Source organism: Aptenodytes forsteri, unplaced genomic scaffold (genome assembly GCF_000699145.1).
Source record: "Aptenodytes forsteri isolate BGI_AS27 unplaced genomic scaffold, ASM69914v1 Scaffold270, whole genome shotgun sequence".
NCBI lineage: Eukaryota > Metazoa > Chordata > Aves > Sphenisciformes > Spheniscidae > Aptenodytes > Aptenodytes forsteri.
Window position 1 is genome coordinate 2915392 of NW_008794631.1, and position 15633 is coordinate 2931024.

The 15633-nt window shown below is 40.7% G+C and overlaps 1 protein-coding gene across 1 annotated transcript in view; it reads right to left on the minus strand.

Annotated features, from left to right (window-relative positions):
- ITGA9 (integrin subunit alpha 9) overlaps window positions 1-15633 on the minus strand; it is a 224514-nt gene that overhangs the window by 18151 nt on the left and 190730 nt on the right. Inside the window, exons 24-26 of the mRNA XM_009273508.1 lie at window positions 9285-9410; window positions 8550-8669; window positions 6713-6814 (exon numbers count right to left, since the gene is read on the minus strand). Of these exons, the coding sequence (XP_009271783.1) occupies window positions 6713-6814; window positions 8550-8669; window positions 9285-9410 (348 nt within the window). The remainder of the gene's footprint in view (window positions 1-6712; window positions 6815-8549; window positions 8670-9284; window positions 9411-15633) is intronic.

Consider the following 15633-nt stretch of genomic DNA (forward strand, 5'->3'; position numbering starts at 1 on the left):
ATGCATCACTTGCTTTGTATATTCAGTTGTTGTTATTATTATTATATTTCAATTATTAAACGGTTTTTATCTCAACCTGCGAGTTTTCTCACTTTTACTCTTCTGATTCTCTCCCCCATCCCACCGGGGTGGGGGGTGGGGGGGTGGAGATTGAGCGAGCAGCTGTGTGGTACTCAGTTGCTGGCTGAGGTTAAACCACGACAATGAGATATTATCAGGCATTTGATGACAATGAGACATGAAAACATAACAAATGGACAGGAATGAAGCTATACATAGATAGCATTATCCAAACATATTCCCATAACTAGTATCACAATGCTCAAAATAGCTCTCGAACATGGACCAGTTCTTCACCCGAGAAAAAGAATAATTTTAGCATTTCAGACATCAGCACAAAGCCTTTGTCAGACTTTTTAAGACATCTTGCTGAACAGAGAAAGTTTCCTAAGCAGCAGAGTTTCCCTCATAGCCAAGACGAGTGTAAGGGAAATACCAGACAGAGAGATCAAACACAAATCTTGTGCCTTCCTCGTATTTCTGAGCCAGCTTGGAAAGACGATCTGATGTGGCAGTCCATCTCTCATGGAGGCTATGGTTAACATCCATTTTGTAGACACAAGTCAGATGACTATTTCTTAGATGATAAGGCACTAATGTTACTTTCCTTTCTGACTCTAAAAGAAAAAAAACCTCCTAACATTTTAAGTATTGCCAACTTTAGCGAAGAGGCCTTTCAAGCAGTCCCTGGATGCAAAATGAGGTTGTGCCTTCTTTCCACTACTCAGAAAGTAAATGTTAACATAACACAACCTCCAGCACAATAGACCCGTGCATCCTTCATGCTTCCAAAAGACAGAGCCAGGAATAGCTGCAGAGATCAAATCATACATCATCTCTACAGCAAGAGCCCCACATTTCAGGTTTGAAGCACACTGGCTAGAATAGCTTGGCTGTAGCTTTTGCAGTCAGAGCTTGAGCTATAAGGGCAGAGAGCAACAACAGCTTCTTATCTATCCGGTTTCTTCTAGCAGTCTGGAATAAACATACAAGCATAAAAAACCCCTGTTCTTGGCTTTGTGGTTTGGAGAGGAGCAGGGATGTTGCACATGTTAATGTCCTTATCCCTCTCAAGCCCTCAAAATCTGCCTGCATTAATACGCAGCCACTGCAATGAGTTTTGGTGAAGAAGCAACCAACAACAAAAAACCCTAGCCAAACCCCAATCAAACCGGACTGAGCAGACAGTCAGTGTACATCACACGTCGGGAGTGTCAGCAAGAAGCCAGTACAGTAAGTGGTGGGAGGCCAGGGAAACAAGTCATCCCGGGGGGCAGGTTGGAGGCAGAGGGTGACGTTACTAAAGAGAAGTGTGCCATCCGCCGCCTGCCGCTTGACCCGCTGGCCATCGCGCAGTCTCTGAAAGCCAATCTTGAGCGAACCTTGAACTCCTTGTCCCGTCCACCCCAGCAGCACAGCCCCTATAGGACAGCCAACACCTTGGGGAGCACAAGGCTGTCCCCAGCCCAGCGCACTTCCCACAGCCCCGGCTGATAGAGAAGACAGGAGTGGTAAGAGCAACTGATGCAGAAGATAAGGGTTGGGTGGGAAAGCATCCCAGAGAGGGCAGTGGGGGCGCGGCAGCTGTCTAGTTCAGAGAAAGCACATGCAACGGTCATAAAATATGGAGTGGATTACAGGCTTGTTTTCAGACTCTGATGAAACGCCAGGGAAAGGCCGTGAAAAACACAGTTGTCTTGACGATATATGAGGAGTTTTAGTTTCATATTTATCTTTTGCATTTCACACTGTACTTGCGGGATCTGAAAGTGGGGAAGCCTGGGAGGCAGCGTAGCTCGCTGTTTAGCTGTATGTACCTCACACGTCAATCAGGTTTTACACAATGTAACTGTCCTTCTGTAAAATAACAGAGATCTGCACCCTACCACTGATTTCTGAAATGTTGAACCCGCATGGACAAGGGCATCTACCAGTTCATCTTCTACCTGTGCCAAACACTTGCTATATTCTGATAGTCTTAGTGAACAAATTGAAAAGAATCAGATTTTTTTTTTTTTTTAGTGCTTTTAAAACACCCTATTTCAGTAAAGTGTGTAGGCAAGAAGTTAAGAAGTTCACTGAGTAGGAATTCTGCAAATACTTGAAGTTCATACTGTGCTGAAGCCCGTTACAGAATAGGCACACGCTGCTGCACCGGGACTCAGAAAGACAAGAAACATAATTCAGCAAAATCTGGTTAGAAATACAGAATTGCAAAATTTTCATTTCTTTTTGCTTATGTGCGCTAAATGCACTTTATGCACTTGTATCATGAACCACAGGGCTTATCAAAAAATGCTATTTTATTTCTGTATTATCACCCAGAATATTTCTGGTGTTTCAAACCACACTGCACTGCTGGCTGACTTGTCCATTCAAGTGCCATTATACTTGGGGGGACTTGCAGTAAAGACACCATTCTCCTACACATCTGTACATATAAATAAGTATATGCATCCTTTTTTATATATTTATTTATTTACATATACTAAGAAAAACCTTGGAAGTTCTTGAAAAATACAAACCTGAGGTATCCTTGCTACCTGCTTGTCTCTATCCCTGGGAAATTAACTATATTTTATTGCTATTGTGTATTGTTCTGTTCCTTTACCCAAGTGTGTGTTTCTACCTGCCAGACTGCACCGTAAAGACAAGAAAATCTATAAAGGGATTGTTACAGTAGCAGATGGAAAGGTAAAACAACGAAATGAAAAACGAAACATGGTGAAAACAGTAAGGCAGCAAATAACCCACTGGAAAGGGGGCTGCAAAGCTGCTGGAGGAAGCACACCTCTGGCTCCAGCCAGGCTAGGATGTTGTGCCCATCTCAAAGGTAAGCTGGAGGGAACAGGCGCTTTAAAATGCTCAGTGTTTCTAAAAGGCAAGAGGGGGTGGTGGTGGGTTGCTGAGTGGAAGAGGTATTCCCATGAGCATTGAAAAAAGGCTGGGACGTCATGAGAACTGTCTAGTACCACAGGCTGCTCCTTCCAATGCAGACATGGAGAACAGGCCGAGGCCAAAGTCAGGAGTACTCTGTGCCACAGGCAGACAGCTAAAGCCTAGACACGTGAATATGCATTTAAATCTCTCTGCATATAAATACGCATATAAAGACCTCTCAAAAACACCTTGTAGGTCTTCACAACCATAAACTTCATTTTTCTAAGTTTTTCTTTTTTGTTGTTGTTTTCCCTGAAATATATTTGTTTATCATCACAAACATAAACATACCTAAATCCTGAGCAAAAAAAAAAAAGACCCATGCAGGGCAACCACTTGCCTGTGTTGAATTAAACCTGGGGTGACTGGGCTGAAAATGAGACAACAGTGAACTCTACCCAGGAAGAGAGAAAGTTCAAAGGCTTGATGAAGCATACCTGTGCTGAGCTGACAGCACCAGACAGCTATATGGTAGCCTTCAGCTTTACACGGCACTTTGTTGCAGGAGCTGTGTGCATTTTATATGGGGTTCCCCTTTCATCTATTCAGCTTTGCATTCCCTCACTTTCAAGACAGGGAGACTCAGAGGCATTTGGCCGGTCTTGACATAGTGAAATCCAGCCTATTCTTCCCTCCACACTGGCACTCGCAGAGGGAAGTCCTTTTGCTCCATAAGAGCACTCCTCCTCCTGCACACGAGCAGTGAGCACAGGACGCGAATCCTTGGATCTGGTATTTGACCACCGCAGTCTCATGGAGCTTATTGTTGGTTTTGCCTCACATGGAGAGAAGAAGGGAGCCAAACCTTCATGGAAACCCATATGCTCAAGAAAATAAAGTATGCCTCCTGATAATACCATGCCATCAGTTTCAGCCAATACATACTCATGTTAATACAACTGTCATCACAGAGCCAAATCCAAACTCTGCTCACCTTCTTCATATGATTTGTCCAATGTAAGAATTCAAACAGCCTGTTGTAACTGGAGACAGAAAATATATCATTCCAAATCACATAAAACCATATCCAAATCCAGATAAATGATTTCTGAAAACTGCATAAATGCATCTTTTTTAAAAATGGATTCATTTCAAAGACAGCCTGCTTCCCAACTTACAGATATTTACATAAGCTTTTGCATCTCCCTTACAATTCATCTACTAGAGTTTCTGGCAAAGCTGATATTTATATGGGTGGTCCTGCCACCACTGGTACTTCTTACACTAGCATCACAAATATCAGTCTACCTTTTCCTTTGTCTTCTTTACAGATAGTTTGCACTCTGATATTGTACACTATATTGTAGAAGCGCCCAGTGAAGTAAGGGCACCTGGTTCTAAAGAACTGTTTAAATGGGCTAGTAACTCTACATTTAGCTGTAGAAAGCAAAAAGGCCTCTTCAAATTTACCATGATAAAGTGTCTAAGAAAATGTGTTTTATTGTTAGTGAACACTTTCATAAACAGACTGAAAGGAATTCCATGCACAACTGTTCAGAAGGAGCTGCTATCCAAACGGATACAGTACAGCAGTCCGTGGTCAATGAAAAGAATACAGGATGGGCTTTAAAAAGGGAGGGAGGAGTATGAACAAAGACATTTTATCTCTCCTGTCTCTACTTTCAGCTGAATAGCTGTGGCTTGCAACAAGTACTATTCCCTTCTGCATTCCACAAGAAAAGATGGGAGGGGGGGCGGGAATTAATACCTTGAGCCAAATTACATGTCTTAAATTTTTCCCTGAACATGACCCTATGCAAAACATACAAGCAATGGCGAAGCCGACAGACATATGGAAAAAGCATAAAGGAGAGAGCAAATGGCACTCACATTAGAAAAGACTTGAAATTACAAATTGACATTACATGGCTACAACATGTCAAGCACGCTCCTTTACAGCTAGGGCTTCCCAGGAACTAGGAGCAAGCTCTTCTTTGAAGATTAATACAGCTTCCCAGCACACACAGTGCGCTTCATAATCGTTGCAACTCAAGGCTTGATGAAAGGCTTTCCGGGAACAGAAAAAGGACAATGTTTTTTTGTTTGTTTTCTTTTTTTCTCCAAGCATTAGATAACAATGAAATAGAGCAGAGCTTGCATTCCTAGATAAAAGCATTCCTAAATTTTGAACATTGAATAATAGTAATCCCACACATTTTACATTGTGCCTATCATTCTGAGAGATTCTAAAACCCTTTACAGATCAAAATATTTGGCAGAGATCCTGACTTCTTCCATTTCAGTTGCGGCATGGGTATCACAATCAGGTGTTACTTTAGTCATTAATGAAATTTTGCCATAAAATGTCAAGATTTGCTCTGTTCAAGCTGCAGAACTAAAGAAAGATCAAGCAATGCATTAACAATCAGGGCTGTGGGTCACTTATAAGGCACGTTCCCAGAGAAGGCTAGCTATGTTTTTCATTTCTGCTGCCAAGCCTACTTTTTAATGCTCTTTAGAACGGTCCAGAAACCTGACAAAGAAAATAAAACAGAAGGGAAAAAATGGTGTCCTGTCATATAAAAGAATCTCTTTTTCTGACAGATCTAATAAAATAGTAAGTTAAGTCTAGGGTTGCAGACATGATGGTGGAGAAGATGGTCACTGTAGCGGTGTCTCTACTTTCAGACTGAAGGTAGTAAGTAGATGCAGGTTCAATTCTTCCTTTGCCCATAGGGTTTTAAATCCAGTATCTCTGAGATGAGTGCTTTAACTTGGGACATGAGTGTCTTCCAAAAGTGCGTGAACTCAATGCTTTCACACTCAAACCTCAATAGTACTCACTGAAATGGAGCCAATGAGAGAATGGTTGCATGGGCTGGTGGTGATTACAGTCATTGGGGATAAAAGGATAACCGAGAGATGGGATCTAGACTATGTTCCTAAAACACACAGCAAGAGGAGAAATTGAAAGTAGTCCACATTACCTCTGATCCTCACGTGAGAGAGAAATAAGAAATGAAACTTAAAAATTTCAACAGGCAAAAAGAAAGCTGAATTTGGGTGTGGCCCCTGTTCAATTTTCATGCATAAGTATTAGGCAACTTGGTAGTAGGAAACCAAAGCCATCACCTCCACCTTCTCCAGTAGACTGTAAACATGGCCCTGTACAGTTTTACTTACAGCCACAACTATACAGTGAATTCATCTTGAACTTTAATTCCAGCCTCACACAGATCAACACAAAATGCAGTATCAGGTCATACATGAATTCCACCAGCTCAGCACAATGGAACAGTTAAATGAATCTCTGAAAGTTTAGACCCCCTTGCCCATTTTCACAGCTCCCAAAATACCATTAACACTTCTAAATATTTCATACTGGCACATCTGAAAAGACTTTGCTGGGGTTTCAAGTCTCTGCTAGGTTTTCAAGGAAAATCTGAATTAGATTAAAGCAGACATTAACCCTAGAACAGGAAACTAAACCTAATTTTGGCACGAATACCTCAAGGGTATTACAACTTTGTCTAGTACAACACAGATCCTCCTGCTCCACGTAACATCATTCACTGTGATGGCATGGTTATTGCAGAGAGAAAAAACACAGAACCACAGTTCACAGCACTGCTAGTCTAGCCAGACAAAGTCTGGGCACTCCATGGGCTAGCCCAGCCCAAGCCCAGTCACAAATTCCAGTTTGCGTAGAGCTCTCAACGATCTCCAGCCCACTGGGCTCAGGAAACCTTTCTCTTCAGGTTTATTTACTTACTGGTTTTTCTTCTGGGCTCCCATTGGGCACCTCCACAACTCTGAGGTCAGGGTCCACCCGCACCCTCGCCCTTGTGACGAACTGGATGACCGATGAACTGTCCTGAGATGTAAAAAGAGGAAGAATTGGACTTGGGGGTGCAAAAAAAAAAAAAGGCAGCAAAACCCCCCCAAACAATAACATCAAACATTTGCCAATGTAATAAACACAACTACAGTCTGCTTAGTGGAGGTTGGGTTGAGAGTTAAGTACTATCCTGGTTAAAACTCTGCTTTGAAAAAATATACCATATATATATATATACACACCGTAACAGACAGACAAAACTGAGTACATTATCTCAGATTAAAACAAAATCAGGTATGTTGGACTTTAAACACATCGTTTGTATTTGGCCTGTTAATGTTTCCCGCATTTACCACAAAAGCAAAAGACAGAACATTGCCAATCAACACAGGCAGGCTCAATATTAACCATCAAAGGAAAGTTCCTATTTGTTTTTCAAGTGAACAGAAAAAAGATATAGAAAACCTGGGATAAATTCAAGTATATCCTGAGGTAAAAACTTCTTAATTATTTGATTCAGTGCACTACAAATATCTTAACTATTCAATGTATACCTCCCCTTATTAATATATATTTCTCCAATTTTTACACAGTGCATTTTAACAGGCACATTCCAATAAGCTGCCATTTCAACTCATAGGTTAGTCATTTGTAGGCTGTTCACCTTGGGGAGGGTAGGTGATAAGTAGCAAATGGCATGTAATTGGTGATACTGACCCAAAGACATGTGTAAGCACTGTATGTCTTTTAAAGGAGTGCTGCTAATGGTCATCTTGGAAAGGACCCAGCAGATGGGATGAATCCTGGCTATTCCCAGGACTGAATTTCCCAGAAGCACGTTTTGTGTGCACTCAGTTACTTGCTCACATATTTCAGCATTTCTATAAGCATGTAAAAAATACCTGAAACTTCTGGCCTTGCCTGTATATATTTTGTTTTCAAATATGAACAAACATTAGCAGACCTGGTTGGTTTCAGCTGGAAAAGCTCAGAGCTATCAACTGCTTTAGGAACTGCTTTCTAATAAGGGCTCTCTCCAACGCTTTTAATCTAGCAGCTATCAAAGAGAGGTTTATTTTAGTAGGCTCACGTTATCAGCTTTCTCCTCTGATTATCTTATACCCTCACAATCTTACAGCATCTTGCCACAATTACACAGTCAGCATTTTTGTAAGTATAGGAAAACAGGGCAAAACACAGTAAATCACTAGAAATTTAAAAGATTTGCTGTCTCATTCAGTGGCTTCAGAGAAGACAGGAATTAACTTGCCTCCATTTGTTTCCTGTCACAAATGTCAAGCTCAGCACTAATATGGTCGTGATGCTTCTTCTTTGAATAATAATCATTTGAAGTAAAAAATTACAAAAAACTGCCAAGTCTCTGTTTACACAGAGAGAACGATAGATAGTTGGTCACAGTTCACATGCACTTACTCTACTTTTCATTTTTCAGAATGAAACCTTTCAGAAATCAATTCAACTTTCAGAAGTCTCTAGCCTTAACACCATGCATACAATTAGGGGCCTCATTTGTTGTTTTTCAATGTATAAATTTCTGAACTTAATTTATTTCTGCCTTAATGAGTAATGGGTAAGAACTAGGATTAACACCTCCATACATGCTGTTGATAAATAGATCTGTTTTCTTTGACACCATGATTTTTTTATAACACAATAGTAAAGAGAAGAAGGAATGCAATTCTCGAGTCCATTGATGCACACAAACATGCTTAAATTGGTATTTAAGACAAACTACAACGGAAGCACGTACCTTCTTCAGTATCTCAGTATTCAGCAGCGTGTAGACACTTATATCACAGGATTCTGCTTTTACTAGCGAGCTTAAGTTGCAGCGTATAATTAAGCAGGACCTGCCTGGTCTTTCACAGTCCTACAGGAAATATGGAAAAAGCTGTTAGGCAAAGGAGGAAAAAATTCAGCGACAAATTGTGTGACAGCAAACATGCCAGCTGACTAAGTTACATAGTAAACTGCTAAAGTACAGCACTCCTGCACTGAAATAGCAACAACTTTCAAGACCTGAAGACAGCTAGATACTGTACAGCTAGATACTGTATTACTGCATGAAAGCAAGGCAGGTGAAATTCAGCCCTCTACAGAGCTGCTGAGACACATGAGTGCCTGGGGCTGGGCCGCCGCTGCACACCAGCCCTCTGCTCAGGTCAGGCACCAAGCATGGTGCAGGGCCCTGCTGCCCCATGTGCCTTTGACAAAATACGGGAGCAAGGGCTCTGGTCACCAAGTGTGTGCTGCTATGTCAGGTAACTCCCTCCCCACTGCACTTCCTGAAACTTCCTATATCCATTTAAAAATCAGATAATTAAAATCACTAAATATCCCCACAGCACAACATCAGTATTAGTCTACATGCACCAAACAGTTGCTTTATAATGAACTATCTGCTTGAGCTCCTCATGCTAAGCCATGCAAAATCTTTTGTAAGATACACCATATGTTCAAGTTTGTCATAGGCGGACTTTCTTACCAATACTTTTCTGCCAGACTTTGTGAAAAAAGCAAATATTGTGTGGAAAATATTTTCATTCTCTTGAGGAACAATGCATGGGCTGGGGTTTCTGTGAAAAGAACAGCTTCCTTTGTCCTGACCAACCTGCAAGCACAATTATAATCACAATTATTACTCTGAATTAAAATAAATGACACAAGAAGGTGGGATTAACCTGTCCATAAAAATACACCTACATCTGAGCTGGATGTCTGGACTCCCATTAATAGTCAAAAGAGAGAAATAAGCGCTTCGGGAGTCAAATAATCCTAAAGAAAATATCTAAAGTAAGCCAGACAAACCATGCTCTGGAAATGCTCGTCTCTCTTGACTGGATAGGATATGAACATATCTAACCAAGCTCACATGTAGATGTCTGTGTTGTACATGTCTGGAGATGGAGACAGAGGAGAATAATCTCAGCAAAAGATATAAATCACCACACAGCATTTTAAGTCAATTGTATTACCCTGTGTATTACCTTTTTTGTAACTGTATTATTTGGTGCTTTGGCCAACTTGGCTTTTTCACAATTTGTAACAGAACTAATGAGATAAATGAAATCTTTGTGTAAATGCACAAGCCTGGACACTAAATCTGTTCTTTTACCTTCAGCATAAATACTACAAAAATAAACTTTTTGTATCATTAGTTTATTCACTTGTCCAGAAAAGTAGATGCTTGAAGCAAGTGAAACGTACCAAGCTTTGATAAAATGATCTTCAGTCAAGATAACCTCGCACTAGAAAACCCTTCTCACTTGTTGCAGCTTATGAATATTCACTGAAGAAAATATACTGCAATTTAATGCAAACTATGACAACAAAGTATCAGCAAATTCCTCCTGCCGCCATCCTTAAAACCTGTAAGAGTGAGAGAGAGGGAGATTTTCCCATAAACCACCAAGCGACTTTCTTATACATCTTGCTGTTGACCTCCCCACATCCTCTACTCTGAGAGGATGAAAACTTGCACCTTATTTAAATTAGAAATTCTTGAAAGAGAGAGAAAAAAAGTTGTTATAGTTATGAAATTCTGCATGTTCTGAGTCTGATTCTGCATTAAACTGTTTGTAGCTGAGTTAGCCAAAGTCTTGCCAAAAAAGAAACAAAAACCAAAGGTCTATCTAGATCTTAAATACTATTTTCCAGATAAGTGATGTCTATGTCTCTTGGTAAGATATACCTTTTCTGCTTCACTGGCTCACAAGCTCTTCATAATCTGTTCTTTGAAGTACATATTCATAACTTGTCTTTACATAATCTGTCCTTACATTCCCAACAGATACAGGCATAGGTAGCTACCCACAGTTTCCAGTCTCCTTGGGATCAACTGAAAATTAAGACTATGATGTTCTCCATTTGTCCAGATCACCTGGAATGAGTTTTCATTATTTATTGTAGGTAAGAGATTCACAAAGCACACTGACATTTCTTTTCTTTGAACTTTCACATGGGAATTAGATCCGGATCAACCAGAAGGTTTATGTTAAATCAAGAACAGAAAAGAGTCAAGATCTATTCAGTACTTGCTCTTTCTTCCTGAAAGTTCGAATTACCAGACACTTGGACAGATGTCATTAGATTAATGCAAGAGATACAGAAAGGACAGTATGAACTTCTGCACTATCCAGGCTTTTGGCGTACTCTCCAAATAGTCCTGCTTTACACCCTGTACAAATACGGTGTAAGAACAAAACCAAAGCAGAAATATCTCACAAGACTAAAAGGAATTATCTGGCATGAAGCAACATAAATCTGGTCCTTTCTTCTCTAAATGATTATCTTTTCTTAAACTGAAACTTGGCTACATCTTGTCCTTTTTAAAACACTTTAGCTGAAATGGAGAAAGGCACCTCCAGAGGACTAAGTCTGAATTTGGAAATACCCTTTCCTCTCTGCCAACTACGCAGCAATCCTACACAAGGCGGCTATTAAATTCAGTGTCTCTGCCCATGTTAGGAGGGACATGTGCAAGGACCAAGCACCTCCTATCACCTGCGCTGCTCTGGAACAGACCAGCAGGTCACCTACAGCCTGTTTTAGTAGCCCAAGACAGATGCCACTTCCTAGAAGGAGAAGGCAGACACTACTACTTGGCCTGCAGAATTTGGGGGAATTCAACCAGACAGAAATTAGGTCGTATTGATCTGTGTATCTGTGATCAATCAGCATATGCTGACAGCTGGTAGGCAGGAAAGGATGCAAGGCAGCTGAGAAGCACTCAGTTTCTTTTAGCACCCTTAGAAACAGCAGAGCCACAGAACTAGGAAAAAAGTAACAAAAAACTTTGAAATGGGTGGATCATGCTGAGGTAGAAGGAAATCCAGCCTTTCCAAAGGACTGGCCACAGTTGGGGTGGGTTTTTTGTTTGTTTGTTTTTTGTTTGGTTGGTTCATTAGGGTGACTGTCAGACACACATTTCACACCATCTCTTATTTTCCTCCATTTTTACATGCATAAAGGGAAGGTTCAGTCAACCAGTCAGACAAAACTATGGTAACTTTTCATTAAACTTTGTTTTCAATGAAAAATTCAGCTCTAGAAAATCAACCTGCTAAATAAAATCTTAGCACAAAGCTCCTGCCTGCATTATGCTGAGACTGAACTGCATCTCTGAAATACAAATCAGGATTTGACCTCATGTGTGAGCCTCTCCTTGTCCAAACATGGTGCTACCCCAGCCACCTATTTTTCTCCTTGTGACCAACCTCGTAATCTGGTACAGAGAGAACAAAATTTCTGGCAAAGTTTAAGGGCTTTGCATGAGCAAACGCTTACCATTTATAGATGCAAGAATTGTGCAAGTCTTTGAAACAGAGTAGGTAGCCAGGCTCTTTGACAAAGTCTTGGAGTTTCAGGGTACGTGACGTACTAGAGCTTTTCAGAAATTTCCATGTGGTCTCAGCAGCCTATAAACAGAAGAGGACTACCCCCAAAGTGATCTTCCCAGGACCTGGGACCTAACATCTCACAGAAATAGCAAAAGGGGGTTTTTGGAGCAGCGCAGAGGATGTGGAAAGAGATGTGCGTTGCCTTTGCACTCAGTACAAGGACTATACAGAAGCCACAGTGAAAAATCAACGTCCAACTCCTAACACAAACACCACCAAAACTGGGGCAGGGGGAACAGAAGGGAGGCTCTCTTAAATCCTACATTAAGACTGCAGATTGGGAAATAAAAGCCCTGTCCCGAGTGAGGTACCAAGCAGGAGCAGCCCTGCAGCCTCCCAAGGAGGGACTTCCTAGGAGCTGTATCAGAGCTGCCTCTGCTGAAGGTTGTTTCATTTTGTTTTCCAGAAGGTACTTACCATTTTAAGTCCTGCATAAAATCATTTGCGGTCTGGTGCACTGGCAATACAGCTAAATCTCCTGTACTGGAAGTGTACCTAAAATCTGTACCCAGACAGATGTAGACAAAGTCTACATTAGCACGTAACGCAGGCCAAACCAAAAGGTGAACCAGGCTAACTGCATGGCATCCTCAGCACCTGATGTCCGTATTACATACTCTTCTAACTTGCTCTGAGTCTGGTCCTGTGGTCTGAATGTGCTGCAGCCACAAATGAGCATTAAGTGCAGTCTTCGAGTGCTCCTTTGTGTTTCTTTTGCCCCAAAAGGAATCCAGTTTGTGCACTCTGTGATGCGAACCACAGCTCCCTGGCATGGGGAGGGCTGGGGATTTTGCTTTAAAAGCTCACTTCTGGACTGAACTAAGATGCTAGTAAAGAAGCACTCTAAGGCACACTTTGGTCTTCAGCCTCGCAGAACTTCTGCAAAGGGTGATGACTGAGGTGCGCAAAATACACATTATGCATGCTTGCTAAGAACAAGTTTTCAATTTTTTCACCCATGAGCGTGGATATTACATTAACTCCTATAAGCAGCACTCCTGAAATTCATATTCTTTGTTATGTACTAGAATGGTTACATTTCTACATAAGCAAACCCTTCTGGAACAAAAAAGCTACAATCAGTCTTGACCATACAAAATTCCTCCATAACTAGAAGTGATACATATTTTTTTTAATCTGACCTAGCAGATTTCATTGAACAGCTTTACATTGCAGAAAAAATGGCATAAAAATAATTTCAAAGGTCTTAAATCATTTTATAATTTTTCTTCTCTATATACAATAGTTCACGCTTTCACATATAGTCGAGACTACCACATATATAATGAGTTTTTTCAGTGTAAAAGTGTAAAATTTTTGTAACAGAACTGATTATTATCAACTACTGATCCTAGCCTTCAACTCCTGGAAAATCTTTCCAATTAAAAAAAATATCGTATTTTTGCAAAGAAATTACATTTTCAGATTTTCAATTCTAAACTGAAAAATTCCTAAGGGTGTGGTTTTCTAATGAAAACCCAAACATTTTTTAAAAACTTTTTCATGCAGAATTTATAACTTGATATATTTATTATGATTTGTCATTGTTCTAATTAGAATGAAGCATGTTTTGACCATCTTGAATAATGTCTTCAACTTTCACGTGAGGCAAATCAACATCAAGAACAAAAGTAAAATTTTCCCACACAAGTTTTTACTGACAGTGGTTTCTTTTTACCAGGCTGTCCATGTGTAGGGATGTTCCCATTCTCTAGGAACATCTTGTCATAGACTGCAAAACACCTAACCTCAACGCATCATGTGTATTTTTTTTTTCTAGTTTTTATCTCAAGTTCAAAGGCACTTTTGTCAAACTGCTCAGCCCCAAGGTAAAGAAAGGTAAAAAAAAAAATTCCATGGTGGGAATATCAGAGTGATTAAAGCCAGCACAGCCTGCATTCAGATCTCACCTGCATTCTTGAACATCGCTGGATGCCAGAATAGCCATCTACAATTTTCAATAGTAAGACGTTATTGCTGGGCGCCTCACTTAGACACCTAACAGGCCTGCTTCCAGAAGGTGGACATGGGACACTTTAAAATCACCATCTTTTAGAGAGTTTTAGCTGGACATCCAAAAATCTAAGGGACTACTCACTCATGAACATATATACGTGTATTCTCCTACTGTGTTCAACACGTGTGCATATACATGCAACATGCATAAACACGAAGAGATATAAGCCAGAACATTTGTACCACACAGACTGTAGCTGGCACCTTGCATAACAGGCCTCTAAAGGTCACTATAACTCTGCAAAGGCTAATAGTATTACTAATCTATCATCATGCAGAAAAGCAGAATATCCCTTATGTGTATTCTCCTATTGTGTTCAACACGTGTGCATATACATGCAACATGCATAAACACGAAGAGATATAAGCCAGAACATTTGTACCACACAGACTGTAGCTGGCACCTTGCATAACAGGCCTCTAAAGGTCACTATAACTCTGCAAAGGCTAATAGTATTACTAATCTATCATCATGCAGAAAAGCAGAATATCCCTTACGCTGCTTACCCTACCCATAAACAGCCACACGTTCAGAGACAAGTTAGTCTCTAGCTTTGTTAATTTACTGGAAGTTGTTGTCCCCTTAAAGAGCCCATAAACATGCTTGAGAGACAACGTTTAAATAGGGCAGCCTATACAATGGGTTAGTCTGCCAACTTTTTGTTGTCAGCACAAACCACTAAGCTTCTCAGAGACAAGACGTAACCACTGGAGAAAGCATGTGCATTACTTCATGCTTTAAAAATGCTGTATCTGCAACAAGGAAGAAATTCCCACAGGACGACTTTAGTAGACTCTGAATATTTGAAAAGTCTTATGGAGCAGGGGCAAACCCATAAAGCAGCAATGACTTTTAACCATATCAGATTACAACACCCTTAAGAAAAAGCGGCAGGAGGACATTTCAGAGTGAAACAGTTGTATGTAAAACATATCGCGTACACTCCACACACATTACATCCTAAAAAACGGCAGGATTTTTAATAGGGCTGTATGGGAATAGCATGTTGGATTTATAACATAACAGGCATCATCCTTTCTGACTTTCCCTGCACATGTAGGGATTTATGAGAATACTTGGGCTGGGCTTGGCACTCCAACAAGGTGGTACCAGTGCAAGGGGGACAATCACCACACGTTCCCCTGGGAACACAGAGGATAACCCAGGGCTGCCAATGAAACACTTCTCGCATTTTTAATCCAGGTCAGCCATGGGTTTAGGGGTTTTGGAGTTTCTAGGAGAAATAATACACCTGCTGCCTCAGCACATTCCCCTTCTACTATCAGTTCTGTCCCCCACCTTCAGGGTACTCATAACATCATTTCTGCTCACCTGTAGCTACTCTCAGAACATGGCAATTTGTAGAAAGCCTTTGGGGCCTTTAAGAAATTGTTGGGGTTTGTTAGCAAACATTTTAA